This window comes from Pleurodeles waltl, chromosome 9 (assembly GCF_031143425.1).
Source record: "Pleurodeles waltl isolate 20211129_DDA chromosome 9, aPleWal1.hap1.20221129, whole genome shotgun sequence".
NCBI classification, from domain to species: Eukaryota; Metazoa; Chordata; class Amphibia; order Caudata; family Salamandridae; genus Pleurodeles; species Pleurodeles waltl.
The window spans coordinates 386196372-386224296 of NC_090448.1; the positions used below are offsets into that span (position 1 = coordinate 386196372).

A 27925-nucleotide genomic window follows, 5' to 3' on the forward strand; every position below is an offset into this window, starting at 1 on the left:
ACCTATTACAGCCAATCTGCAGGAACGGACATTATGAAGTAAAAAATGCTGTTTTAACAGATTTCTTCATTCCAGAGACAGGCAGGTACAGAGGGCGTGCAACAACATTTCTCGGTTATCCCACATAAAACAACAACATTGGTCGGGATACTGTTTTTTTCCAAGAGGGGCGAGCGACTTGGGTATAGAAGAACCCCATTCAAAAGAACAAGAACTGATGTTTTACGTAGATAGAAAAGTGTTCTGCGAGATATCCTTGTGGGGACAGAGTCGAATAAGACCCCAGAACTGCCCAGGCGTGCCATCTTTTAGCCAAGGAGGCCTTGTCTGTGATAAGCGATAGGGAGTGGACAGAGATATTAATGAATATCTTGAATGCAGACTTCTCCATGCGACACTTCTTCCATGCCCAAGCCTTGGATGACTTGATTTTGGTAGCTTCCCCAAGTTCCTTTTCTATTACTGGTTTGTTGAGCCTGCACTTCTTGCCAACAGGAATAATTTATGGAGGTATTCTCCGCGGCCTATAGCCTCCAGGATGCTTTAAGAAAGGATCCCTTATGCTCAAAGACCTGATTTTTTTAGGCCAAACTTCAGCCTGACCAGGGCCGGGGAAGCACTTTTTGGAATGTTGAAAACAGCCTTATATACTTTAATTTGGCTGTTATATAATAGAAGTATCTCTGGCCATGCAAACCTTCGGTCCCGTAGGAAATGGATAGGAGCAACTGAACTGACATGACTTTTAGAAGGTGAGACAGATTAGGACAGTCCAACTTCTTCTTTTTAAGCAGCTTGAAGCTATATGTTAATAATGTGTGGACCTTTGCCTGAATCGACAGCAGGTGACGCTTCCATTTCAATCAGTGTATGCATCAAGATAGTTTGTCGTCTCCCCAGCCTCCAATCAAAATTATGGAGTGGCAGATGGTACAAGTTTTGGTAGCTTGCATGTCTAACATGCTTCAATATTTGTCCATTGCAGGTCTTTGTGAAATGTAGCCTTGGCTGTAGTGCACAGAGACCCATCATTATTGCACACACATGAACACAAATTAAACAAAATTAGAGAGTACATTGGTGCCAGTCACGTTCACCATTGGTGCCAGACACGTTCAAGAAATGAGGAAAACATTGACATTTTAAAGATCTGCATAGTAATTATCAATAAGGACAAATGTGACTGCAAATCTGTTAATTGACCGCGTCTCTATTAGATGCAGCAGGTGCACTTGGCACTTAATCCATCATCTGCTGCATAATCTGCAGATTTTAACGGAAAATACTTTCTACCTCAAACAGATAAAAAGTTCCCAATAACGCTTCTACTAAAGTTGCTACACAATGGTAGGCCTTTTGCAAAGGTTAACTGGTCACCTTTCAGCTGACTGCAATTTTTAGGTATTAAATCATAATCATAAAAACTTTATTCGGTCCAATTATCGACCACAAAAGCACGTACAATAATACATCTTCACAATAAATAATAAAATTAGATCAAAACAATATTTATATAACAAGAGGGTTGGCCAAACGAGCTACAATTTCAACTCCCCTGCCAAGCACTGGTAAATATACCTCAGATTATCTTAATAACACATCATATTAAAAGTATCCTTAATAGTTGATTTAAATACAATATTTTTTCCGTAGTTTTATAGCAGCACTGATGTAGCGCATGACAGAAAAACAAATTTCCGGAGTAGCAACAGTTTTCCATCTCTAGATGACGTATAGTGCTCATGCTTCAAAATGGGACAAAAAAAACTGAGCCCTAAACAAAGAATACAATTTGCAGAGAAGTATAAAATGCATAGTTGATTGTAGCGAAACATCACATCATCACATGGGCAACGGGAGAAGGAAGTTACTCTCGAGCCAGCTCCGGGAAAGGCAACTAAATGACTAACTGTGTTGAGCCTTAACCTTATCAGGTAAAATCTATATTGAGTATTAGTTAACCATGATGAATAAGAATTCATACCAGAGGTATTTAAGAACAGCATACAGCTCAGCATAGAATCCTTATTGCGAAACCTTACAATTCGCCCTTCCTCTCTATGAGACAGAAAACACTTTTTCCTGTATTTGGGGCAGATCTCTTCAGGGGAAATCAAAAAGTGAACATATATGAGGACAGGGACGGTCTGCGCACCAACACTTGGGGAATCTTTACTATAGGACTCTAGAAAAAAAAACTAAAGAAATAGTATATAATAAAAACAAATAGGGGCTAAAATACAGCTGTCTCACACCACTGGAAACCCCAATTGGTCTTGTGCATTCACCAAATAATGTGTAGAGCACCTTTGTGATTGTAGCCGTATGAAGATGCTGTACTTGATCCAACAATGTATGATCAACTCACGCCTGGACTATAAAATCCCATAATATTTCCTGATCCACTAAGTCAAGGTACAGGAGAGATCCATGAAGGCCATATGAAGGGCACCTCTCCTGGCTTTGATGTACTTTCCCTAAATAGGAGTTGGGTTCAGAGCCTGCTCTACTGTCCCCAAACAAGGACTGAAACCATATTGTAATGGCGAGAAAAAAAAAAAGAGGATGACTCAGCACAGGTCGATAATTTATCTAAAATTACCCGCCCAAGAATCTTTACTGTGGAATCTAGGAAAGAAATTGAGCGGTAACAAGAGGGAAAATTCTGATTGCCCTTTTTAGGAATGAGCGCGCAAAGGGCTCCGTCCCTGTTATCATCTCGCTGCGGGCTTGTAACCATGCCCATCAGTTTGGCTGGTTCGTGGGCTTGCCTTTTAAAATTTACTTGATTTGTTTCGTGAAAGGCATGCATAAGTCATGCCTTTTCTGGGATTTAGCCCTCCTTGAGCGCACCGGCCAAGTACTGAAAACATACGATGCTCTGTGTTTTCGAATGGATTATGGACTACTTTATCTCTTTGCTTCGTAGGTAGCGCGATTTAGCTGGCCAGTAGTCGAACGCTTTGCATGACACTGATTCTGTTACATAGATAACTGCACTTTTGCCGGTAACATGGATAATTGCACTTTTGCAGATACGTTTTACTGCGAGCTGACTTCTGTTTCCTTTCGTGTGTATGCTTCGCAGCCATCTGTTCACTTATTTGAAACTGTTTATCTTTTCATTTTCAGTTTATTTGGCAAGAAAAGTCCGGTAAGGAGTTTACAACGCTAATAGCTCTAACTCGAGCAAATGCAAGGCCCATTGCATTGCAAATGCTTGTTAAATATTGGGACTAGAATGGCTTCTCGCCATAAGTCCATAAGATTTCCTTTGACTGTTGCCCTCCGAACATTGGCCAGCAATGGGGCCCAAATATCAATGTTATATTTGAAAAGATCCATTGGGACCCCATCTGGACCTGGGGCCTTACCGTTGGCTGCACACTGAATCGCTTTGACAACTGATGCATAGTCGATAAAAATCAACTAGCCAATCCTCACTTTCCACAGTAGTGGATGGCCCAGTATCTTTCCTTCAATTTACTGGAATTACATGCTACGGCGCTGCTAATTTTATTAAAACTCTCCAAAATATCTTCAGCAGACCTATCTAATGACAGACAGCAAACAATATCATTAGGCGTGGTAGTAATTAGTTAATTAAAAAACTCTTTTGGACTAATATTATTCCACTTTTAGCGAACATCCTTTATTTGCCAGCTAATGGGCAGGTTAATTACCTCTGCCGGGTCAAGACAGTGGTTAATGGCCAAACGTATACTAATAGGATTGTGGTCACTAAAGGGTTGAGGGTGCACTTTTAAATATCCCAGACTGAGTGCTAATTCAGAAGATAAAAGCTATGGTACTACCTTACCTATGCCTGTAAAAGTAGGGGGGTATATCATTCTGGCCTTGTATATCTGATGCATCGGCTAAATTATAAGACAGAATTAATGTATTTATGGCTTCACCACAAGTAGGTTGTGAAAATGACCACTACTAACCCCCTGTGCATCAGCGAGCCCACAAATAAGTTTACCACTATAACAGCATTTTGTGGTATTGAAATCATCAGCCCACATGAAAGAGGAGGGGGCTTTCTCTTGTCTATTACAAAACAAGGAGGGTGACTTCTCTAATTCTTCAATTATCTCTGCAGATTGTGAAACAAAATGATTATAATAAAAATGTATTAAACTCATATTTAACACATTTGCCTTTTATAAGTATAAGATTTGAAAATATGGAGAGGATGCAAAAAATTTAGCCTTTAGATTTCCTATTGCAAGGGATACAAAAATGGCCAAACCCCACTTCCCTCTCCCAGCCGTTGACGTGTTGCAGCTGAACAAGAAGATTTGTATCCACTTAATGCAACAGGGTTAATGGCCCAAGTTTCCTGGCAGCAAATAGTATCAAATTTAACAACGTAAGTTATCCAATCTTCATTAAGAAGTTTTATAGCGGAATCCTACAATGTTCAACGATAAAAAATGCAAACCATATTTAACCGTATTTGTGTCAGGGTTTACATCTAAAGTCACTTTACAAGGTTCTTGAGGAAATCAATCAATCAGGGAATTTGTAAAGAGCACTACTCACCCGTGAGGGTTTCAAGGCACTGAGAGAGACGTGGGGGGAGGGGGGCTGCTACTGCTCGAACAGCCATGTCTTGAGAAATCTCCTGAAGGTAAGGAGGTCCTTGGTCTGACGCAGGTAGGTGGGAAGAGTGTTCCACGTCTTGGTGGCGAGGTGCGAGAACGGTCTGCCACCGCTGGTTGTTCTGCGGATGCGTGGGACAGTGACAAGGGCAAGGTTGGCTGAGCGAAGCTGTCGGGTCGGGGTGTAGAAGGAGAGCCGTCTGTTGAGGTATTCTGGTCCGGTGTTCTGCAGTGCCTTATGAGCGCGGGTGAGGAGTTTGAATGTGATTCTCTTGTTGACGGGGAGCCAATGTAGGTCTCTCAGGTGGGCTGTGATGTGGCGGGGGATGTCCAGGATGAGCCATGCGGAGGCGTTCAAGATGCGTTGCAGTCTTTTCTGGAGTTTGGCCCTGGTTCCTGCGCAGAGGGCACTGCCTTAGTCCAGTTTGCTGCTTGCGAGGGCTTGGGTGACTGTTCTTCTGGTTTCAGTGAGGATCCATTTGTAGATCTTCCGAAGAATGCGGAGGGTGTTGAAGCAGGAGGAGGAGATGGCGTAGACTTGCTGGGTCATAGACAGTGAATAGTCCAGGATGAATCCCAGGTTGCGTGCGTGGTCGGTGGGTGCTGGTGCGATTCCCAGTGTGGCAGGCCATCAGGAGTCGTCTCATGTGGAGGGGGTAGAGCTGAAGATGAGGACCTCAGTCTTGCCGGAATTCAGTTTCAGGCAGCTGTTCTTCATCCATTCGGCACTGGCCTTTATTCCTTCATGGAGGTTGGACTTGGCGGTGTCCTTGGTGAGGGAGAGGATCAGCTGGGTGTCATAGGCGTATGAGGTGATATTAAGGTTGAGAGATCGGGCGATGTTAGCGAGCGGAGCCATGTAGACGTTGAAGAGGGTCAGGCTGAGGGACAAACCCTGGGGTAATTAGGAAAATTAAGGGTAATTAAGGAAAATCTACCATTGGATTGGCAAGGACCATTGTTTCCTGGGTCAATGACAACGCTGGGCGTTAATCAGTGTCTGACAGACCTGATAAAGCCTCAAACGATTGGGGTGAGCACATAATACTGGAGATACTGGCCTTTGTAATGGTCTGTACGGCTTATGAGGCCTACCTTGCATTACTTTGCAAGATTCACCCAATAGTGTGGGATAAAAGAAGCCTAGCGGTCATGCTTTTATTTTGCTATAGTTTGTATTTGCAAAACTCAAACATAAAAATAGAAAATGAACACACTCAGAATCTTTAAAATTTAGCACAACACAATCCCCTTCAGTGGATTTTGATGTGGGTCCAACCCATCTAACTCTACAAGCCATTAGGGGTTTGTTAGTTACTGCAGGATGGCAGTCAGCATTCTTTGTGCACCAAAAGGCAGTGTTGTTCATCAAACTCAGGCAATCTTCATGTGTATCATCTGCCTGGGGTGGGATACCAACTAGTACCAGTGTGTATGGGGTGCTCTCAGGAGGGAGGTGTAGACAATCAGAGGCACTTTAGGTTTAGTCAAAGGGATAGGTAGCTGATAGTTCAGTGAAGTCTTAGTCCAAGTCAGTGGATTGTGTTGCACCCTCTGTGGCAGGGCCCAAAAAAAAATCAAAGTCCCTGCCTCCTGAATTGGTGGTAATCACAGAGCTGCTAAAACTATGATGAATGTGGTGCACATGTACTACATGATCATTTGACGACAGACCTGCGTCACAGCCGGCATCTGTTTGTACCTGAACACAGTTGAATTCATACAGCCCACTCGAATTGGCTTTGATGGTTGACCCTTATTAGTAGCATTTATCAAGTGCTAAAGTTGATTCTCAATCTCCCGCAAACTGATCAATATCTGTTTCAAAGTGTAATTAATTTATTTTCCTGTATTAGAATAGAGCTCCTCCTGTGAAAATGACACCCTCCCTCCAGCTTGCTGGAAATCCCCAGAAAACGCCTCCTGGCTAGAGCTGTGCGAGCTTTTATGGGCGATGAGCTTTTGTTTCTTTGATCTTGTAACGATCTCAGCTCTTTTTCTTTACCCACCATTAGCTTTAGGGATCACTTCCTCAACCTTTTTTTTTTTGAGCCAACGATCGGGGGCAACTGGAGTGATCTTTGAGAGGGCCATCACAATGACAATGGGGGAGAGTGGGACTATACGTAAAACTACCTGCGCTTCCTGCCATGCATCTTCAAGACCCCCCAGCTCCTGTGTCATATCTGTAACTGTCACAGGCTCTGGGGAGGATGGAGACAGTCTTCTCTCTGCAAGTTCAATCTCTTTTGTAGGTACACCCAATGCTCTCTTTAGAAAGCCATCCGGCGTAGTATTGGAGGAGGATGCAACCATTGTTTTAAGTTTACCCATGTTTGCTCCCTGTGAAAAAAAGGCTCCAAGCAAGTAGTCAAATGCTACGGAGCAACTTCACGCAATTTCATACAGTAGGGCAGGAAAGGCTGCCAGAAATGCCCTCACTTAAAGAAACGTAAATCTTCCAAGGGAAAAAAACAATAGGCCAAGAGGGACCGACCTCATCCAGCTGCGAACGGGACCCTGGGTTGCAATTTCAATGCACTTCCAGGTGGGGGGATGATGATGATGTCTGTGCCCCACCTGCTGCAGCCCCAGCTGGTCCTGGTAGTCCACAAGGTCTTCTCTCTCCTTGTCTGCTCCCAGCCAATCCCGCACTGCAATTTCAATGCGCCTGCAGGCTCATGGAAGATGATGTCAGCTGCCTTCCTGCTGCAGCCCTGGCTAGTCCCGGTACGCCGCAGGGTCTCCTCTCTCCCTGCCTGCTATCAGCGTGTCCCAGTATTAAATTAATAAGGTGAGGTGAAACAGATGCCCAGGCAGAGTTTTTAAAAAATGACTAACAGTAAAGCGAGGCTATCACAAACCGTGGTGCATTACAATGAAGATGTCTTTTTTGATGCATAATTGTCTTTTCTTAATACAAAACATGCCATGTAATTTAATCATCCCTGTCTCATACCCTAGTGGTTCTCATAAGGAACCTCACATCTGTAAGCAACTGCTTTTGCTAATGCAATGCCATATGACAGGGACAGGATTATTCATCTTTTGGTAAAACCAGTGTAAGCAACTTTTAATGTTTTAGATTACTAGTGCTGTGTAAGGTAGCACAGCATGATCATGGTCAGTGGAATAGGTCTTTATGCACGATGCAAGTCAAGCTTTGGTTATGGGAAGCTATGTCATCCTTCAAAGCAAGTGTTCCGATATAACCAAATTGTGTGATCCTGAACAAATTACCTCCTCTCCCTTTAACTCACTTGACTTATGGACTGAGACTGCCAGCGAGAATATCTCAGGATTCGCCTTGGCGTGCCAGCTTTTCCCTTCGACATTATTAATTTGTGCAAGCTTTCACCTTGACAAGTCAGTTTACATCATTTGTGCCTTATCTCTGTATTGTCGTTACAGATCAAAGCTAATATTTTTTTCTTCATATGTTTCAGTTTCATTGCATTGGGCTTCGTAAGACATTGTGAATGGGGAGAGTTGCTGGTGTCAGACATTAGGTTGCTACAGATCCAAATTCAGTCTATGTGGTGAAAATGAGTTTGCTGGAGTGGTTCCAAAAGTATGGTCCCTCCCAACGCACTAAAAGGAAGCAAATGGAGCCAGAGTGTGCTGGCGACATTGAATCTACTCTATGTGAAGGTGGTAATGCAGGTGATTATAGTTCTGCAGACACTACAGAGCATCATTGTAGTGAGAGTTTGCACTGTTGGCCAAACGATACACTGCTTAATACTCCTACAAATGAGTTCATCGAGATGGACAGCCCAGACTGATGGAATACTGAGCAAATGCAATATTTCTGCAAAAAATATAGCTGGGTAATGACTGAAAATAACAAACAAAAAAAAGATATTGCTTGATCAACATGTAGATCGCTTAGAACACTGGGTGAAAATAAAACACTGGGCTTAAGAGTTGCACTAGAATGGTCAGATTGCAATGTAACTCATCACTGAAATGAGAAATGTAACCTGCAGATGTATCCTATGAAGAAAAGAAAAAAACAGAGCATAAATTTTCAACTGCTCACGTCTGTAGAAAAAATTGCACACGAGTCCCTGAGGCTCAGAATGGAAAATCATGCACATTTAATGTACATTGCAGAACAGGAAACAACAAGCTACATGTTTCGTACAACGTACAAAAGAGAGAAACATGAGCCGCAATGTAGATGTGCAACAATTGAAGGGATTAAATATGGGCCGTATTCTTCATACTAACTATTCATGTGATGATATTTTAGACCGTAAAGCTTCAGGCATGAGGAAAATCTTACAATGAACATATTGGGTGGAAAAGGTAAAATATGCTTATTAATTGGTGAATCAACTACATTTAGGGGAAATTCTATGCTTATCCTTTGCTTATGTGCTGTCACAAATTATTCCAACATGCCGGGTTTTTTTTGTTTTGTTTTTTATAATTGGAACTTGATGGCACCACAGCTAATGATATCATTGCTACTGTGACGGAGTGTCTGCAAACCATGGCTTTCATGAGGACCTTCTTTGAAACTGTTTGATTGCTTTGGCCTGCGATTGTGCATCAGTTATGCTTGGGAAGCCGTCTGGAGTTGCAATGCAGCCTCAGGTTCGCTATCCAGGTTTTTTGTTTGTGGCACTATAGCAATCATCGGTTGGAGCTAGCTAAGGGAGACATTACGAAGAAAATTTCAGACATAAATCAGTTTCAGATTTTCTTTGATAAACTATATTCTTTGTACTAGCCTCACCTAAAACAATTAAAGAGAACTGAGGCAGCGTGCAAGGAAAATTGAGCAGTGTTTTCTTGTCATGGGATGGATTCTTTCCATTAGCTGGGTTGCTTCCAGTGAAAGGAAGGTAAAGGCTGTTTGGCAAAGCTTTCTTCAATACACCAGCTTTTTTCAAAATCTGTTGCTGACCAAAAACATAATGCCAGAGACAGAGCGGAATCTACTGACCTTCACAATAGTCTCCTCTTTTTTAAAGAATGTTGGTGTTAGATTGAATGCTCTAGTAGAATTCAGTGACTTTTCTCACCAGCTTCAGTGCCATGATAGAACTCTACCAGATGCTGAAAAATTGCTGATAAGAGCACTCAGGATTTTTGAATCGATGATTAACACCCTGATCCATACACTGAAGATGCCATGGAAGCCTGCAGCAACCTTACATTCAAGGATGTAGATCTGCATGAGAAGAACAAATGTCCAACGAAAAATCCAGCTCAATTCTGTAGGAGCCTAGCTAAAAACAAGATTTTCCACAGCAAAATCTTCCCATGTCAGCAATAAAATGGCAGACACTCCTCAAGCAGACAACATGAAATTATTTATGCAGCACAATAAACTGCTTTATCACAAAAACTGTCCTAGTCTCACCAAGTTTGCCGTCCACGGAGCCAGGGCACATTCAAAGAAACCTCTACAGCGGACTCCATCAACGTTCCTGATGCAACCCTGTTTCAACACCAACACCATGAGAGCAGGCAGGACTGGCCGACCGTACATGTGTGAACTGTAACCCAGCCGACAAGCAGTCGAAGTATCCGGCCTCCATCCACGCTGTGTTTGTGCCCAGAATCATCAGGTTAAATTACGGATAGGTGCAGTGATGACTGGGTTCTCCCTGATACACCTGTCCAGTGATCATGTACTGTCCCTGGAGACTGCCTGATGAGACGGAGAGACTCAGTGGTGTTTTGTTTGTCATTTATTCTTTCCCACAGGTTGTACTTGTTTGTTTCTTTCCAATAAAATTTGGGAGGGATGGCATGCCCTGCTAGACACATTCTATTGGTTTCACCAGCCACTCTGTGAGGGCTGGCTTTCACACTCACCCCACACCCATCCATCGCAGGTGTCACCGGTCAGGTGACCCTGCCAATAAAATGGGTCGGGAGCACGTGCCTGGGGCCAGTTACCAGTATCCCAACTATGTGTCTGTGTGCATGATTTACGTAGCATGTGGGCTCAAGGCCTACAACTTTACATAAACAGCAATAACCACTAATAGCACAAAAGTAAAAACAAAAGAACTCTTTGAGAAGAGCACAGTGATCATACACATAACGCAATATAACTGTTTATCATCATCAATCTGCAGAGGCCGGGATACTTCAAAGACAACAGGGTCCACCTGTCTACAGAAGGGAAGGAGGTCTTCTGGGCCAATCTTTGGGCAGCCATGAGGAACAGGCTGTGAGTAAAAGGATCAATTATGGGGGGAGCCACCTCTGGGCAGTAACCCAAAGGCGACATGGCAGAAAGGAGCGTAAGAAAGATGGGGAGGCCACACCTGACACAGCGGGGTGGCAGGATTACTTACCTTGGAATGCCTTATAGCAGGGTAAGGCAGTCGGTGGTGGGGGTACATGAAACCTGATGCTCACAGCCAGAGGGCAGGATGCAAGGAGTGACCTAAGGTAGTGTTAAGCCTAAAAGGAGTACCACCCTCACAGGAAAGGACAAATGCCAGCGCCAAGATGCAATGTACTCAAAGGGCTAACCATTTGATTGATTTAAGGCTAGGTGATTTAGAGTCATGTGATAATACAAATGTCAGAATGATGGATGGTAGGCCTGTCAACAACGATTTATGACCTGCAATTTGCATATATGTCAAAAGTGATTTATGACAGGGAGAAATTATTTATGGTCCCATTAAAGACTATAAGGGTGCTATTGCTATAAATCAATGTTAATAAACCGTGGCCAATAATTTTCCAAACCATATCAAGGCTTCATGTATTGTTTCCTGTTTGGGAATAGGCCACATCCACGGGTTTAGGGCAAACACCTGCAACCGAAGGGGGCTAGAGGGGCCTGAGCAGAAACCTACTAAGGCCCAGGAGAAAGCACGGCGGGTCTACAAGCATGGGTGCACAGAGGTGCCAAGAGGAAGGAAGTGGCACCCCCCTCCCCTTTTTCTTTACAGGTCGGAAGTTCATGGGAGAGGAGGTGCACAGCAGAAAAGGGTGCAAACCCCTGGGCCAATAGGAGCCCTTGTGGTGATCTGAATTCACCCCCAAACACCCTTGGTGCTCGTGGGGGGAGGTGCATAAAAATGGTCTGCCCTGGTTGGAACCCCTCTTGTCATATGGGTGGCCTGGCAGCAATCTGCAAAGGAAATCCATCTGTACCAATCAGGGGACACCCAGGAAGTCGTAGGCTGGGGAAAAGTGGGTGCAAAGGAAAGAGGCGTAAGAAAGATGGGGAGGCCACACCTTACATGGCAGGGTGGCGGGACTACTTATTTTGGGATGCCTTACGGCACTGTAAGGCAGTCGGTGGTGGGGGTACATGAAACACGGCACTCTAAGCCCAGGTTCGCCGGAAGGCATGACACAAGGAGTAACCAAATGTAGCAGGATAGGATTAAAAAGAGCACCCCCCCAAATAGGAAAGGTCAAACGTAAGCAGCAACAAGCAATGTATTCAAAGGACTAACCGTTAGGTTTATGGCCAGCTGACTTATGGCCATGTGATAATACAAATGTCGGATTGATTGATAGCCCTGTCAACAAAGAGTTAGGAACCATAATTTATAAATATGTCAAAAGTGATTTATGACAGGCAGAAATTATTTATGGCCCTAATAAAGACTATAAGGGTGCTATTGCTATAAATCAATGTTAATAAACTGCAGCAAATACTTTCCCAAACCATATAAAGGCTTCACGGAATGTTTCTTGTCCGGGAGTAAACCGCATGTAAGGGTTTGGTTTATCAATGTGGTCGTAACACACTTCTCTAAACAGCGACACCAAACATAACATTCAAAAGTGCACTTGGAACAGAACATTTTGCATACACCTAGCACAGCACATTTACGCTACAGTTAGCGCATCCTCACAAGGAGAATCAGACTCCGATCTGCGATGGATTCTCTCCAAGCCAAGTCTGGGAGGCACCAGTGCTCGCTTCCCGTTGCAAGACCCCACAATTAACAAATAATGCTTGCCGCACGCCTGCATCTAACAACGCCTTTAAAACACGGCAACAAATGTGATGCATTTCCACATGCCAACCCCCAGACATCTACTCAAATAAGGCTATCTCTGGCCTCAAACGTGGAAGGGTACTGAAGTAAACAACAATATGAGGAACGCACCCATGGTCAGCGCGTCTCCCAGCAGCACGGAACTCTGAGCCGTAGCAGGAAGATCCTATCAACAGAAGCCTCTCAGTAGCTGCAGCCAAACCTTTACACGTCATCACTGCGCGACGACTAGCGAGAGTGCACGGCTGCGACGTCTCAGCTGCTGTTCGGGACAGACTCTTCTGGGTTGTGATTGGACAGCGTGTATGAGCGTGCCCCGCTGTAGGAGTTGGTAACAAGTATCATGTTACAAGACAGTTGGTTGTGTGGTTACGTTTGGGAAACTAAACGATGTGGCTATAAAGTAATACAACAGACTTGGATTTACTGCGTGTGCCAGGGTATAAAGAACTTAGTCTTCGACAGTATCACAGTAAAAGTATTAATTGGCTTTGACTCTGTAAGTAGGAAAATGGCCAGACTGTCACAGATTTTCGTAGACTTTGTATACTAACAACAGTCTGTCACTGACATTCTGCAGACGTCGTTTGGGATGTACATTATATGACCTGTGACATTTTGGAAGGTATTTCCACAAAAACTGTGCCGCGTAGTATATTGTATACACGAATATACTATAATAACTGCGCATATTGGCCAAGTGAGATAAATGTTCAGAAAGTGTTTGTATTTTTCTGGTAGAGTGCAGCTATAACTCATAAACATAATTTCATGGTTAATCCTGATTGTACGTGCTATGGTGACTGATACACTTGGCTTTTATATATAAGGGCACACCGTTTAATTGATGCATCTTTACGTTTTTTAGGGGAACCCAAAAATACACTTTTGTAAATTATGTTAGTATTAGTTACACGACATATTATGGGCTGCATATTCTCGTAGGCTTATGCTGTTAAACTAGGAATTTAAGAACTGGCATTTTGTACTAACCATAATCAAATTATCCTGGTACTGACAGTGAAGAGATCCCTTGCATTAATTTTAGAAACCATGGTAAAATGACACTCGCTGCCTGCGTGGTACACAAAAAAACAGAAACCTCCTTCTGTGTGCGGCCATGAACTCCTGGAAATGACACCACCGCTGACAAGTAAATGCATTCTTTCAGTCACTGTGTGATATTTTATATGGAAAAATAGAAGTGCAGGTACTCACTATTCAGAGTAACGTTTTGGTCCTGAGAAGTGCTGGTAGTCTCCCATGAAATGTATGACAGCAGTGCTGAGAAGTACGGGTACTCTCCCTGTCAAATTAAAGAAGTGCTGGTACTCAGCACCGGACAATACCTGCCCATTTAAAGTATTGGTGATATTGGTGGTCGTGTATAATGATTGAAGAGGATGGTTTCGGAGGAAGTCACCCTCCTCCACCTCTTAGTAATTCCTTTGCTCCTCCCCACCGTTCCTGAAAGAGCCAGCTTGTTCGTTATTTACTCCCGGATCATGGCGACCCCAGCCCTTCCTCCCCACGACGGGACGGTGTTGTCTGTTGTGGACATGCACACAGGCGGGGAGCCCGTGCGGATCGTAGCAGACGGCCTGCCGCCAGTGCGGGGCTCCAGCCTGCTCGCCAAGCGCCGCTTTCTGCAGGAGCAGCTGGACTCGGTGCGTCGCCTGCTCATGTGGGAGCCCCGCGGGCACCGGGATATGTACGGGGCGCTGCTGGTGCCCAGCGAGCTGCCTGAGGCCCATCTGGGAGTACTGTTCATGCACAACGAGGGCTACAGCACCATGTGCGGCCACGCCGTGCTGGCCCTGGCCCGCTACGCTGTAGACTACGGGCTGGTGCCGGAGATCCAGAGTCCCGAGACCCAGGTGAACATTCACTGTCCCTGCGGGCTGGTGACGGCCTATGTGGAGACCGAGGGGGGCAGGAGTGGTAGGGCCCGATTCCAAAGTGTGCCCGCATTCGCCTTCTCCACAGGTAATAATAAGCCGCATATCTATTTTAATTCAGACTAGCAACCAGCTCCAGTCTAGGTTTTTTCCTTCCATTCGGGGGTCTCGTAATTCTCATTTTATTACAGGATGATAGTTCTCAAAATGTAAACAAAAACTCGACTGAATGAACTGCTGGTACACTAGGAAACTTGGTAGTTCATCAACACCGCAGGGCTGACAGATTCATAATTCACCGTAACTTCCCTGGAGTGTCAGTGGCTATAAAGTAGCCTCATGTCACACCATACCTTCACACAGTGCTGGCCTTTTGAAAGACTACCTCTTGTTATATTCTGGGACCAGTATCTGTGAACAGTACTTTAAATGGAACTATAGAGTACCTGTTTGCTTCTGAGGTGATGGTACTCCACCATTAATCGCATTGTACCACTGCTGAGAAGTGCTGGTACTCTCTCTCTTTCAGATTAAAGTGCAGTTATGCAGTACCCAATAATTTTAAGCAATAGTTAGAGGTAGGGCCACTCTGGTTACAGACGAGGACCAACTTATGCGGCAGGGTGACTGAGTTATGCAGCAAGAAATGGCTAATTCTGCACTCCAGTGCTGCACATTTCATGATGATATTTCTTCATAATAGTTTTCATTTTTCACATGTTAACACAGTGCAAAAGGTTCATCTCATTATTACCAGTTTAAATCCAAATAGGGTAATAAGCAAATGAAAACTTACTAGTCAACCTTTGCATGGGGCCTTCCACTGCATGGCAACACAGGCAATTTTAGTAACTTCTGAGCCATTTGAGCTAGAAACAACATTATTGTTAAAATCTGCATATTATGCAGCAGATGATAGATTATCTTGCATAATTTGTTTAATGCATACTTATAATGGCATGCACTGTAAAACAGTTTGCACAATTTTCATTTAAATACTTCTAGCATATTGCTTTTGCACACAGACCTACACAATACAAATGTTTGCATAAGACAATTCAAACTATGTAAATGAACCCTCAAATGCCATTTACTCATGGCCATCCCAGAGTGATAAATAACAACTCTAGGGGTAAAACATTATACATTTAAAAGCATTTCACAACTGCATTAAAACAACCTACCTTGGCCTCAGCATCACATTTCCGTCAGGCAGTGGAAATATGAGACTAGAAGGGGGCATTGTACAGCGTACATTAGGCAGAATAAATGACTTATTTATTACATAAAGGCTCTTTCTTACCTTATGGAAGGAGCACCACAGAATGTCCGAGGTGACATGAATGAATGTCCTGAAAATACGTTTAATACAAGTCAACGTAAACAAATAGTCCAGGTAGCACAAATGGTTTATGCCATGCTGTAACAATTTTGACAAGGGCTTCAGCACTACTGATAAACATTTTAAACTATTCATTGTAGCCCAAGGCTAGTAGATGCGTGTTTATTTTAAGTAGGGAAAGAAGCAAAGACAGTAAACATATAGGACCTCATTACAACCCTGTTTCGTCGTATTTCACCACCAACAGGCTGGCAGTGAAATCCAGGGTATGACGACCGCGGCGGAAGCGCGCGGTCGCACCGCCGGGACTGGCGGTTTTCTGCCACTTTTGTCCCGGCGGGAGTAATCCTCGCCCAGGGGATTACGAGTCCCCCTCCGCCAGCCTTTTCATGGCGGTTTGAACCGCCATGAAAAGGCTGGTGGAAAGGGGAGTCGCAGGGCCCCTGCACTGCCCATGCCACTGGCATGGGAAGTGCAGGGGCCCCCTGCCACGGCCCGTGCAGCTTTTCACTGTCTGCTGTGTAGACAGTGAAAAGCGCGACGGGTGCAACTGCACCCGTCGCACAGCCGCAACACCGACGGCTCCATTTGGAGCCGGCTCCCGTGTTGCGGCCGTGATCTCCGCTGGGCCGGCGGGCAGGAACCAGGTTTCCGCCCGCCGGCCCAGCGGGGATCTCCTAATGCCCGCGGTTGTAATGACCCCATAATGTTCTGTGGTACTTTCAAAGTGAACTTACACAACAGAATTGTCTGTTGCCTTTAAAATTGCACTAAAACATTAATATTTACTGAGACATTTAAACCAGAAAGAACATAGTCTTAAGTTTGTGGGCCAGTATTTATTTTTTTATCCAATTGATAAGTAAGATTAGAGAGTGCAGAGCGTAGGGTAGGAGATCATTAACGTTATAAGAGCCCCAAAGGAAAAACTCTTGCTTTGGCTTTTCCTGAATTTGGCCATTCCATGAAAATAAGCTATATATAGAGTGAGTTCATATCTGGAGGTGCTGCAGGCCCTGTTTATCATGGGTGATGCAAAATGACTTAAATCATCCACCTTACCAAAAGTGAGCCAGTGGAATGACTTGAGAGCTGGCATTACATTGTGCCCGAGCCTCTCCAGAGAATTGAGCAGCCAAGTTTTGTGGATGAGGAAGGCATCCGATAAAGTAGCTTGAGGTGTCCGTAATCCTGTTTGCTCAGTGAAGGTCAGGAGAAACTATTCTAGTCCCCTTGGTGGATGCAAGAGATGGGAAAATACACCAGCATCATGTGATGGTAAAATTCAGCCTCTATTATTCCTGAGATGTGTGAGTTTAGTGAAACAAAATACTGATCATACCCAAGATATCGTTGCAAGTGGCAGCGATGGGCAATGTCCCAGACCTGCTAACCAGACAAGCTGTAACCGCCATGCGGCCGCCAATGCGGCCGCATTCCCGCGGTGCCCATTACAACATCCCCGCTGGGCCGGCGGGCGCAAACCTAGTTTACGCCCGCCGGCGCAGCGGGGATGCGGCCGTAACATAGGAGCCGGCTCCTAATGGAGCCGGCGGTGTTGCGGCCGTGCGACAGTTGCAGTTGCACCCGTCGCGCTTAGTGAAAAGCTGCACAGGGCCCTGTTAGGGGGCCCCTGCACTGCCCATGCCAGTGGCATGGGCAGTGCAGGGGCCCCCAGGGGCCCCAGGACTCCCCTTACCGCCAGCCTCTTCCTGGCGGTGCAAACTGCCAGAAACAGGCTGGCGGTAGGGGGGTCATAATCCCCAGGGCAGCGCTGCTTGCAGCGCTGCCCTGGCGGATTATCACCGCCGGGGATAAAACGGCGGGAAACCACCGGGGATAAAACGGCAGGAAACCGCCGGCCCCGGCGGTGCGACCGCAGCGCTACTGCCGCAGTCATTATACGGGTCTCCGTACCGCCAGCCTGTTTGCGGTACGGATGCCACATTACCCCTGGCGGTCTCCGACCACCAGGGTCGTAATGACCCCCAAAGTGTAGGATACTGGTGCTTTTCACAAAACTAAAATACAAGCTATGATAAGCCCTCATAACAAGTTTGTCAGAATAAGGTGGCGTAGTTACCACACATAGTAAATACCATTACTCAGGGTGAGATATTTACCATGTGTGGTAAATGCCGCATATTCCAAGTTTTCAACAGGAAAATGAGGCATAACATGTAGAATTGGTTTTTAACACACCAAATTCCACATATTTTGCCTGTGTTCTAGGTCTTTTCCGCTGATACATTTTGGCAGGATTGACAGGAGAACATTGTGAGGGTGTGATAGCTATCACCTAAGTAATAATTCCTATCATTGTATAAACACATGCTTTCACAAGGATCTGATCAGAATTTAGCCATTAACTCGTAATGTGGGCCAAAGTTTTTAACCGTAAAGTGGAGGTGCACATCTGGAAGTCAGTCCCTAGCCTGCTGAAGGTGGAGTCTGTGAAAAGGAAGGCCTGTGGAAAAGTGTGTGCCATCAGGATGGTCGTAGAATACAAACCTATGTGATCCAGTCATAGGAGCCGTAGAGAAACGCTAAACCATAACATCAGTGGAGAAGGTGCTCTGCTTTGAGGCTTTCAATGGATTACTTGATGGAACTGTAACATCCGCTTAAACTAGGCAGGGTGTAACACCAAATGGAAAATCTACTGGTCACCCAGCATTACAAACTGTGGGCCTAAATCCCAACCACCTCAGCATGTAGTCCTGTTTTTATTCTCTCTGCTAGTATTTCAGAAGTTGCTGTAGAAGAAGCAAAGTGTAGTGAAGAAGCTACACGTGAAAATACAGGTACGTCTTTTACTTGCGACTAGGCAGATCACACTCCAATGCCTCACTCAGCTTCCACTACATTCCGAAGCTGATATAACTTCCAAAACATAACCACATTCCAAGCTGCCACGAAACAGTTCCTTGGATACTACACCCCTTAGATAACAAAAGAAAAAAAATGAAAGAAAAAAACAATAAACAATGCATAACTAAAAGTAGCATACACACCACTAACAAAATACAACTAAATAACTAGTTAAATCCAAAAATCAAAGCAGTGCTCAAAGTAATGAAGTATACTTACAGATGTATGCAATGTGATCAATTAGTCACACTCAGTCATCTCGTGCCCTTGTTTACCTAGTGTCTTTGGTCATTTAGTTTTCGGTCATACTAGGAGATCATTAGACATAACCTCTCCCTCTTTGTTAATGGCAGATTCACCAGAGATAAATCTCTGGGGTGTGTTCCTAGAACCAGAGGTCACAGATTTCAGACAATTACTATATACAACACTGTTTGACACAATAGTTAACAGACTCTTGGAGCCTGAAGACACATCACTGAGCTCATTAGTGGCTCAGACCTTGTCCTCACCACCTTCTGAAACTGCAGGTTGTAATGATTTACCGTCCCCTAAATCATCTTCCAAAATGTTCATTTTTTTTCCTTGCCAATACTAATGATTTACTTGAAGATAGAGTGGGACATGGAATTACTCTACTTCTGTGCCAACACCGTTCATCCTCAACCAGTATATCATGTTTTAATACCTGAACAACATTCTGGGGTTCAAAAAATGTGCTACCCCTCCTTTGATATTTTGCCAGGTTTCTCGATTCTTATCTACTGTCCAACTTTAATTCCTTTATATCTAGCTCCATGTTCTTTTGTTATAATACTTCCTTTATGCCTTGTGTTTATTCATTACATTTCCCTTGATTAATTCTGAAGACCATAAAATATCTCTGGGAGTGACTAATCAAAAAGGATTGTCTTTTGATCTGGATTTTCTTCCCTGCATAATTTCAAAGGGGAAAATCCAGTGGCTACAACTCAAGTAATTCTGTGAGACCAAAGAGCTTTAAATACTTAGACTTCCCAATTGGAATTCGTCTTGCACGCTAAAAGTATGTCCGCCTTCAGTATCTATTAAATCATTCCACTATCCCATTACCACTGGGTCAAACAGCAAAGTGATCCTGTGGAAAATCCCACAACAGTCCATGTTTTGTTCACTTTATCATAAGTAAATTGTATTCCACTTTTCACTAATGGGAAAGGCAGGTGTGCCTTCATTCTGGCTATTTCATCAAAAAGCTTAAGAACAGCTTTGGTATCTAAACTATTGATGAGTTTAATGTGTGGCGATCTTCAAAATATACCCATTAAGAATATTACATATTTCCCAGAGAGCCTTACTCCTCCGAATATGTCTACAGCCACTCTATCCCATGGGGATTATGGACATTCATAATTACACATGTGAAGGGTTAATGTTTCCTGAGTTTTGTCCACTGACAAACACTCACTGCATTTTCTTACTACTCTTTCTACATCTATATTGACGTCAGACCACCACTAGATGTTTTTTTACAGTAGCTTTAGTCTTTTTTAAACCCTAGCTGTCCTTCATGGTACATAGAAATTATTTTTTCTCTCAATGAATTTGGGGGATCTAACTTATCTCTCCTCAGTAACGAGAACACATGACAGCATCAATTATTACGTACTTTCCAGAAAGGTTATATATAGTTGCATTAGCTTACTCAGCCCAACCATTTTTTACAATACTATGTACAGTAGTAGGAACCTATGTGCATGCATACACAATTTGTTTTCTCCCAAATACAAGACTACTTGGTATAGGCCTCCATTTAAATATACAAAGTACATGTAAATAAAAAGTCCACAGCACAAAGCTATACTATTTTGCGCTCATACACTTGTGAATTACAGCTAGATTTATTATATTCTCAAGCACAAAATCCTATATTCTTCTCTACTTTATATTCAGTTGAAAGTTCTCTTTCACCCATACAGCCACAGCCAACACATGGTAGGAAGCTGCTTCATCAGGGCATCTAAAGTAATGTGGATGTATATTTGTCCAACTTGTCAATATAGTCACCAATAAATATCATACATTCTCACACACAGCCAGTATTGTGTAAAGTGCTCCCGATAGCTGGCACCTACCTAGCATCTGTGATATGAATTGTACTAGCATTCCATGTGAGCATGTGTGATCCCAGAGTGGTATGCCCTCATTTGCATGGGGGCGCAGCACTATGTAAATGAAGGAATCATTTGCTGTTTCAGCTCTCTCCATATAATAAGTGTGGACACAAAGGCAAAGAGGCTGTCAGGAGTCCCCGTGGCTGTGCATGACACAGAAATGTGCATAGTCAGTTGGGAGGAGTGCAAGTCAGTTCCTGGAATAGTCATCTCCCTACAGGGAAAAATAGTCATTCACCGCACCCTTCTGCCGGAGGATCTCTGCCCCCACTTTAACACATATTCCAGATCACACAGTGACAAGAGGATAGGCGACTTCAAACAGCTGTTCAACGTTTCACTCACTCGCTGTTGCCCTTGCATGCGAGGGTTCATGTCTGCACTGGAACAGTGCATTTATTATAATAGTGTGCACTGAGTTTACAATGCACCGGAGCGCAGACCAGGTCTTTGCATTCTTTAGGCACTGCAGCTCTTAGTTTCTTTTTTAATTATTATTCATTATTATTCTTTAGGTTTCAACAGAGTAAATACGGCATTGTACACATAGATTCTGTCGGGAGTGAAGTGGACATGGTGTTCTGCAGGTTCAAAACACTTCATATAGATGGGGATTCATCAGTTGTTGCTATTTTACGTGTCACACGTTACTTTTATTTAGGCTATGCACAAAATTCACCTTTATATACAGCCTAATGCCTTTGATGCTTATAGGTCTGCTGTGGCGTTTAGGTCTCTTATGATGCCTTCTTAACGGACTTTGATAAACGTGCAGGAATTGATTGGTTCAGTTCAAAGTGAATTTAGACACTAGAAAGGTCAGACACCCTGCTTTACTTCCTCAACAGCTCTTTGTTGCCCAGGTGTTTCACGGTTTATCCTATTCAGTATCTATCTTAAACCCCTCTGTGCCACCTTTCATAAGTTCTGCATACCCAGATCTACAAGACTTTACCTCCTCTTTAGCCAGTACAGTGTGGGTATAATTTGAAGGAGAGTGGTTATGAAAAGTCCTCCAATGTGTGGAGAAAGTACTACATTCTCACATTCTAGAGACTCCCTGGTTAAAGGAACAACCAACAGAGTTACGCTAATTCTATTATTCTTACTTCAGAGGTAATTCAGTCTGGGAATTCTCCCCTGGAATATAGTCCTTCAAATGGCGATGAAGTCTATCTGCCACAAAACAGAGGACTTTCTGTTACCACTCAGATCTGCCTCACTCCCCATGGCCCTGATCCCACAATTGTCAGAATCCAAGTGCTTTCATCCCATCAGATAATGATAGCTTCGGGCACGTTATTTATTGGGTGTGATAAATAGCACCTATCACGGGCTTCTGGGGAATAACATGCAGAGGGTGGTACGTCTTCTCCTTTATGTTGAACTTGAAAACATGTACCTGTATTTAAAAGGAGTTGGTTGTCTCACAAGTTGAAGCATCCGGGTTCACGTGTGCCGACATCACAACATGTACCATTACTTCTTTTACTGTTGTTTGTTTTTGTTTTTTGTTTTTTTTGTGGAAGCTGGATTAATAGTCACTATACGGTATTTTTCCCACTGTATGCAAAGTTTCTTTCTGCTTTGCTCTTTAAAGAAAGGTGGCATGATTATATATTCTTGTTTAAAGTTAACGGTAATGCTCAGCAGTATTCTTCGTGTTCTGTTTATTTGCAGCTCTTCATTTTCATTTCCACCCGGCATCTTAAGGTTTGTTAACCCTTCCGTCCGTAAAGCAGATAATATAGTTTATCCTGATATTCAAATTAGTAATGGAACAATCCTCCGACTTGACCCAATTCAAGGTTTCAAACCATTGATTTGCATCTTTCGTTTAAGTAGTAGTGAGCTTGTTTTATTTGGAGTAGTTTATCAATTTTTTTCTACCCTTTTAAGTAATTTGTTTGGTAGGTAAACAGATGGATGGTCAGAGACAAACTGTGTGTATGATTTTGAGGTCACAGCCCCCACTTCCTGCCAGAAAACATCAATCCTTAAATATTTGTGAAATGGCGTCCAACTAAATTCAGTGGCGGCCGGCAGCTTTAGGAGGGAGGGGGGCGGGCGGGAGACACACACACACACACACACACTCATTCTTTCACACACAGACACACACGCACATCCATTAACAACACTCATACCATTCAAACATGCACGCATGCACCAAACATTCATTTTAAAACATCACACACACTCATTCTTTCACACACGCACATCCATTAACAACATTCATACCATTCAAACATGCACGCACGCACCAAACATTCATTTTAAAAGATCGCACACACTCATTCTTTCACACACACACGCACGCACCCATTAACAACACTCATAACACTCAAACATGCATGCAGGCACCAAACAATCAATTTAAAACATCACACACACACACACTTACCTTCAGCCTCCAGGTCCCAGGAGGGTTGGGACTTGCTGCCTTCCCTCATTGGCCGACCCTAGGTCAGCCAATGAGGGAAGGTAGCAGTCCCAGCCTCCTCACAGAGTGGAAAGGGGTCAGTGAGACTGCTGACCCCACCCCACTTTGTGACGAAGTGTCACTGATTGACACTCGCCCTGGGCACTTCAGTGCTTAAACCTGAAGCGCCCAGGGAGAGTGTCAATGGGTGACACTTTCCTCATCACCCAGGGGAGGGCCTCGAGGCACCTTTGCTGAGCCGAGGAGGTCACGCCCATAGGAGCTGTGACCTTCTCAGCCCAGCAAAGTTCAGCTCAGGCAGCAAGGAGTCTGCGCAAATCGCGCATGTCTGCTCCTGGCTGCCTGAGCTGAACATGGAGAGTGTCTGTCAGGCTGACCTTTGTTCAGCCTGACAGACACTCTTCATGAGGGGCCAAAGGTGGGGGGGCGTGGCCCCTCTGCCCTAAAGGACGGGCCACCACTGACTAAATTACTGGAATTTGTAAACAGGAGCCCCCTTTCACCGTGCTTTTGTTTGAATGCTTTCACATCCCTTTCCATTTCACATGAAGGCAGAATATCTCTGCAGTTGTATTGTGTGACTTCTGGTTTTATTTTCATATTCGATGTACTGCGACTCTTAATCGTAACAGAAGGTGAATAAAAGTTATGTGTATATCCATCTTATTGGGTGTTTGCTGCTTGTAGAAGTCAAATAAGCATGCCATTCTGTAGTTGGATGCACTTTCACTGACAAGCTATTTTCTTTGTATTTTTCATATGTAGTGTGTTCTTGTGTGAATTCATAGCTTATTGATTGTGACTGATATAGCTACCTATGTTGGAAATATGATTTAATCAGTGTGATCATTAACTTGAACCATAAGGTTGAGCTGCAGTTCAACATGCCGTAAAGTAAAAAAAAAAAAAAAAAAACGCTATAACGGAGCCAGCGTTGTCTGTATCAGACTTTTTTGTAACTTTAAGCCATGTTGCACAGCAACTCAAATAGTATGCAACATGTAAAAGAAACATTGACAAATCCAATAAATTTCAGATAAGGGAAACCCATTGGCTTTGCTAATGATTGTTTTTTTGTTTTCTCAAAGCTTCCTAGCTCAGTCTTTTGTGGTGGTCGCAGCATCCCAAAAGGGCAAGGCTTGTCTATTCATATTGACATGGAAGCAAAATGGTTGTGGTTGAGTGGTGGTGCTGTCACTCGGACAGGCTAATGCCGTCATGACACAATAGTTAACAGACTCCTGGAGCCTGAAGACACTTCACTGAGCTCATTAGTGGCACAGTCCTTGTCCCCACCACCTTCTGAAACTGTAGGTTGTAATAATTTACCGTCACCTAAATCATCTTCCAAAATTTTCAGTTTTTTCCTTGCCAATACTAGTGATTTACTTGAAGATAGAGTGGGACATGGAGTTACTCTACTTCTGTGCCAACACCTTCCATCCTCAACCAGTACAGATTTTGTAAATACCTGAACAACAATCTGGGGTTCAAAACATGTGCTACCCCTCCTTTGATATTTTGCCAGATTTCTCGATTCTTATCTACTGCCCAACTTTAATTGCTTTAGATTTAGTTCCATGTTCTTTTGTCATAATACTTCTTTTATGCCTTGTGTTTATTAATTACATTTTCCTTGAATAATTTTGAAGACCATAAAATATCACTGGGAGTGACTAGTCAACAAGGATTGTCGTTTGATCTGGATTTCCTTCCCTGCATAATTTCAAAGGGGAAAATCCAGTGGCTACAACTCGAGTAATTCTGTGAGACCAAAGACCTGTAAATACTTAGACTTCCCAATTGGAATTGGTCTTGCACGCTAAAAGTATGTCCGCCTTCAGAATTTATTAAATCGTTCCATTATCTCATTTCCACTGGGTTAAACAGCAAAGTGATCCTGTGGAAAATCCCACAACAGTCCATGTTTTGTTCACTTTCTCATAAGTACATTGTACTCCATTGTCACTAATGGGAAAGGCAGGTGTACCTTAATTCTGGCTATTTCATCAAAAAGCTTAAGAACATCTTTGGTGTCTAAACTATTGCTGACTTTAATGTGTGGCAATCTTGAAAATATACCCGTTATGGATATTCTATATTTCCCAGGGAGCCTTACTCCTCCCAATATGTCTACAGCCACTCTATCCCATCGAGATTACAGACATTCATAATTACACATGTGCAGGGTTCATGTTTTCTGAGTTTTGTCCACTGACAAACACTCACTGCATTTTCTTACTACTCTTTCTACATCTATATTGACGTCAGACCACCACTAGATGTTTTTTACAGTAGCTTTAGTCTTTTTTAATCCCTAGATGTCCTTAATGGCACATAAAAAATATTTTTTCTCTCAATGAATTTGGGGGATCTAATTGATCTCTCCTAGTAACGAGAACACATGACAGCATCAATTATTACGTACTTTCCAGAAAGGTTATATATAGTTGCCTTAGCTTACTCAGGCCAACCATTTTTTACAATACTATGTACAGTAGTAGGGACCTATGTGCATGCAGCCACAATTTTTTTTCTCCCAAAATACAAGACTACTTGGTATAGGCCTCCATTTAAATAAACAAAGTACATGTAAATAAAAAGTCCACAGCACAAAGCTATCCTATATTGCGCCCATACACTTGTGAATTACAGCTGGATTTCTTATATTCTCAAGCACAAAATCCTATATTCTTCTTTACTATATATTCAGGTGAAAGTTCTCTTTCACCCATACAGCCACAGCCAACACATGGTAGGAAGCTCCTTCATCAGGGCATCTAAAGTAATGTGGATGTATATTTGTCCAACTTGTCAATATAGTCACCAATAATTATCATACATTCTCACACACAGACAGTATTGTGTAAAGTGCTCCCGATAGCTGGTACCTACCTAGCATCTGTGATATGAATTGTACTAGCATTCCATGTGAGCATGTGTGATCCCAAAGTGGCATGTCCTCATTTGCATGGGGGCGTGGCACTATGCAAATGAAGGAATCATTTGCTGTTTCAGCCCTCTCCATATAAGTGTGGACACAAAGGCAAAGAGGCTGTCAGGAGTCCCCGTGGCTGTGCATGACACAGAAATGTGCATAGTCAGTTGGAAGGGGTGCAAGTCAGTGCCCCCACTTTAACACATATGCCAGGTCACCACTTCCAGTGACAGGAGGATAGGCGACTTCAAACAGCTGTTCAACCTTTCACTCACTCACTGTTCCCCTTGCATGCGAGGGTTCATGTATGCACTGGAACAGTGCATTTGTTATAATAGTGTGCACTGAGTTTACAATGCACCGGAGCGCAGACCAGGTAATTGCATTATTTAGGTAATGCAGCTCATAGCTTCTTTAAAAAAAAATATTTATTGTTATTCGTTAGGTTTCAACAGAATAAATACGGCATTGTACACATAGATTCTGTCAGGAGTGAAGTGGACATGGTGTTCTGCAGGTTCAAAACACTTCATATAGATGGGGATTCATCAGTTGTTGCTATTTTACGTGTCACACGTTACTTTTATTTAGGCTATGCACAAAATTCACCTTTATATACAGCCTAATGCCTTTGATGCTTATAGGTCTGCTGTGGCGTTTAGGTCTCTTATGATGCCTTCTTAACGGACTTTGATAAACGTGCAGGAATTGATTGGTTCAGTTCAAAGTGAATTTAGACACTAGAAAGGTCAGACGCCCTGCTTTACTTCCTCAACAGCTCTTTGTTGCCCAGGTGTTTCACGGTTTATCCTATTCAGTATCTATCTTAAACCCCTCTGTGCCAACTTTCATAAGTTCTGCATACCTAGATCTACAAGACTTTACCGCCCCCCCTTTAGCCAGTACAGTGTGGGTATAATTTGAAGGAGAGTGGTTATGAAATGTCCTCCAATGTGTGCGAAAGTACTACATTCTCACATTCTAGAGACTCCCTGGTTAAAGGAACAACCAACAGAGTTACGCTAATTCTATTATTCTTACTTCAGAGGTAATACAGTCTGGGAATTCTCCCCTGGAATATAGTCCTTCAAATGGCGATGAAGTCTATCTGCCACAAAACAGAGGACTTTCTGTTACCACTCAGATCTGCCTCACTCCCCATGGCCCTGATCCCACAATTGTCAGAATCCAAGTGCTTTCATCCCATCAGATAATGATAGCTTCGGGCACGTTATTTATTGGGTGTGATAAATAGCACCTATGACGGGTTTCTGGGGAATAACATGAGATGGTGGTACTTATTGTATTACAATCGTCTTGGTACGGTTAATACCATAACATTTCACTGTTAAATTCCAGCAGGTTCGACCTGCCGAAATTTAATGAGGGGTGAGATCTTTAACGCACTCTGTAATTACCGGATGAGGTAAATGCCACCTAACTTGTAATTCCGACCCTACACAAACAGGAGTTTACACCGAGGCTTGAAAACATCAACCCACTGGTAATCAGTGCCAACATCCCTTCTTTTTCAGAATTGAAGTTTCTTAGTGACTGTCAACTTATACAAGTTACTGAAAATTACCATTAGACAGAAGCTTTGGGAAAAACTGAATCAATACTGATGAAGATTTCAATATTTGTAATTAGTTTTAGTTTGAATCATTTTAATTTCAGTG

General features: G+C 43.3%; 2 protein-coding genes across 5 annotated transcripts in view; one reads left to right on the forward strand and one right to left on the reverse strand.

Annotated features, from left to right (window-relative positions):
- JKAMP (JNK1/MAPK8 associated membrane protein) overlaps positions 1–14019 on the reverse strand; it is an 81223-nt gene extending 67204 nt beyond the window's left edge. The window contains exon 1 of one of the 2 annotated variants that reach the window (XM_069207024.1): positions 13820–14019. Coding sequence is in view for 1 of the 2 variants with exons in the window: in XM_069207023.1 (XP_069063124.1) it covers positions 12713–12716 (4 nt within the window). In the remaining variant the exon portion in view is untranslated. Of the gene's footprint in view, positions 1–12712; positions 12837–13819 lie in introns of those variants that run through there. The other variant, XM_069207023.1, reaches the window with a different exon arrangement.
- L3HYPDH (trans-L-3-hydroxyproline dehydratase) overlaps positions 12926–27925 on the forward strand; it is a 79752-nt gene continuing 64752 nt past the window's right edge. The window contains exon 1 of one of the 3 annotated variants that reach the window (XM_069207021.1): positions 12926–13041. In XM_069207021.1, the coding sequence (XP_069063122.1) occupies positions 12945–13041 (97 nt within the window). In that variant the 5' untranslated portion in view covers positions 12926–12944. Of the gene's footprint in view, positions 13042–13720; positions 13755–14106; positions 14588–27925 lie in introns of those variants that run through there. The other 2 variants (XM_069207022.1, XM_069207019.1) reach the window with 2 other exon arrangements.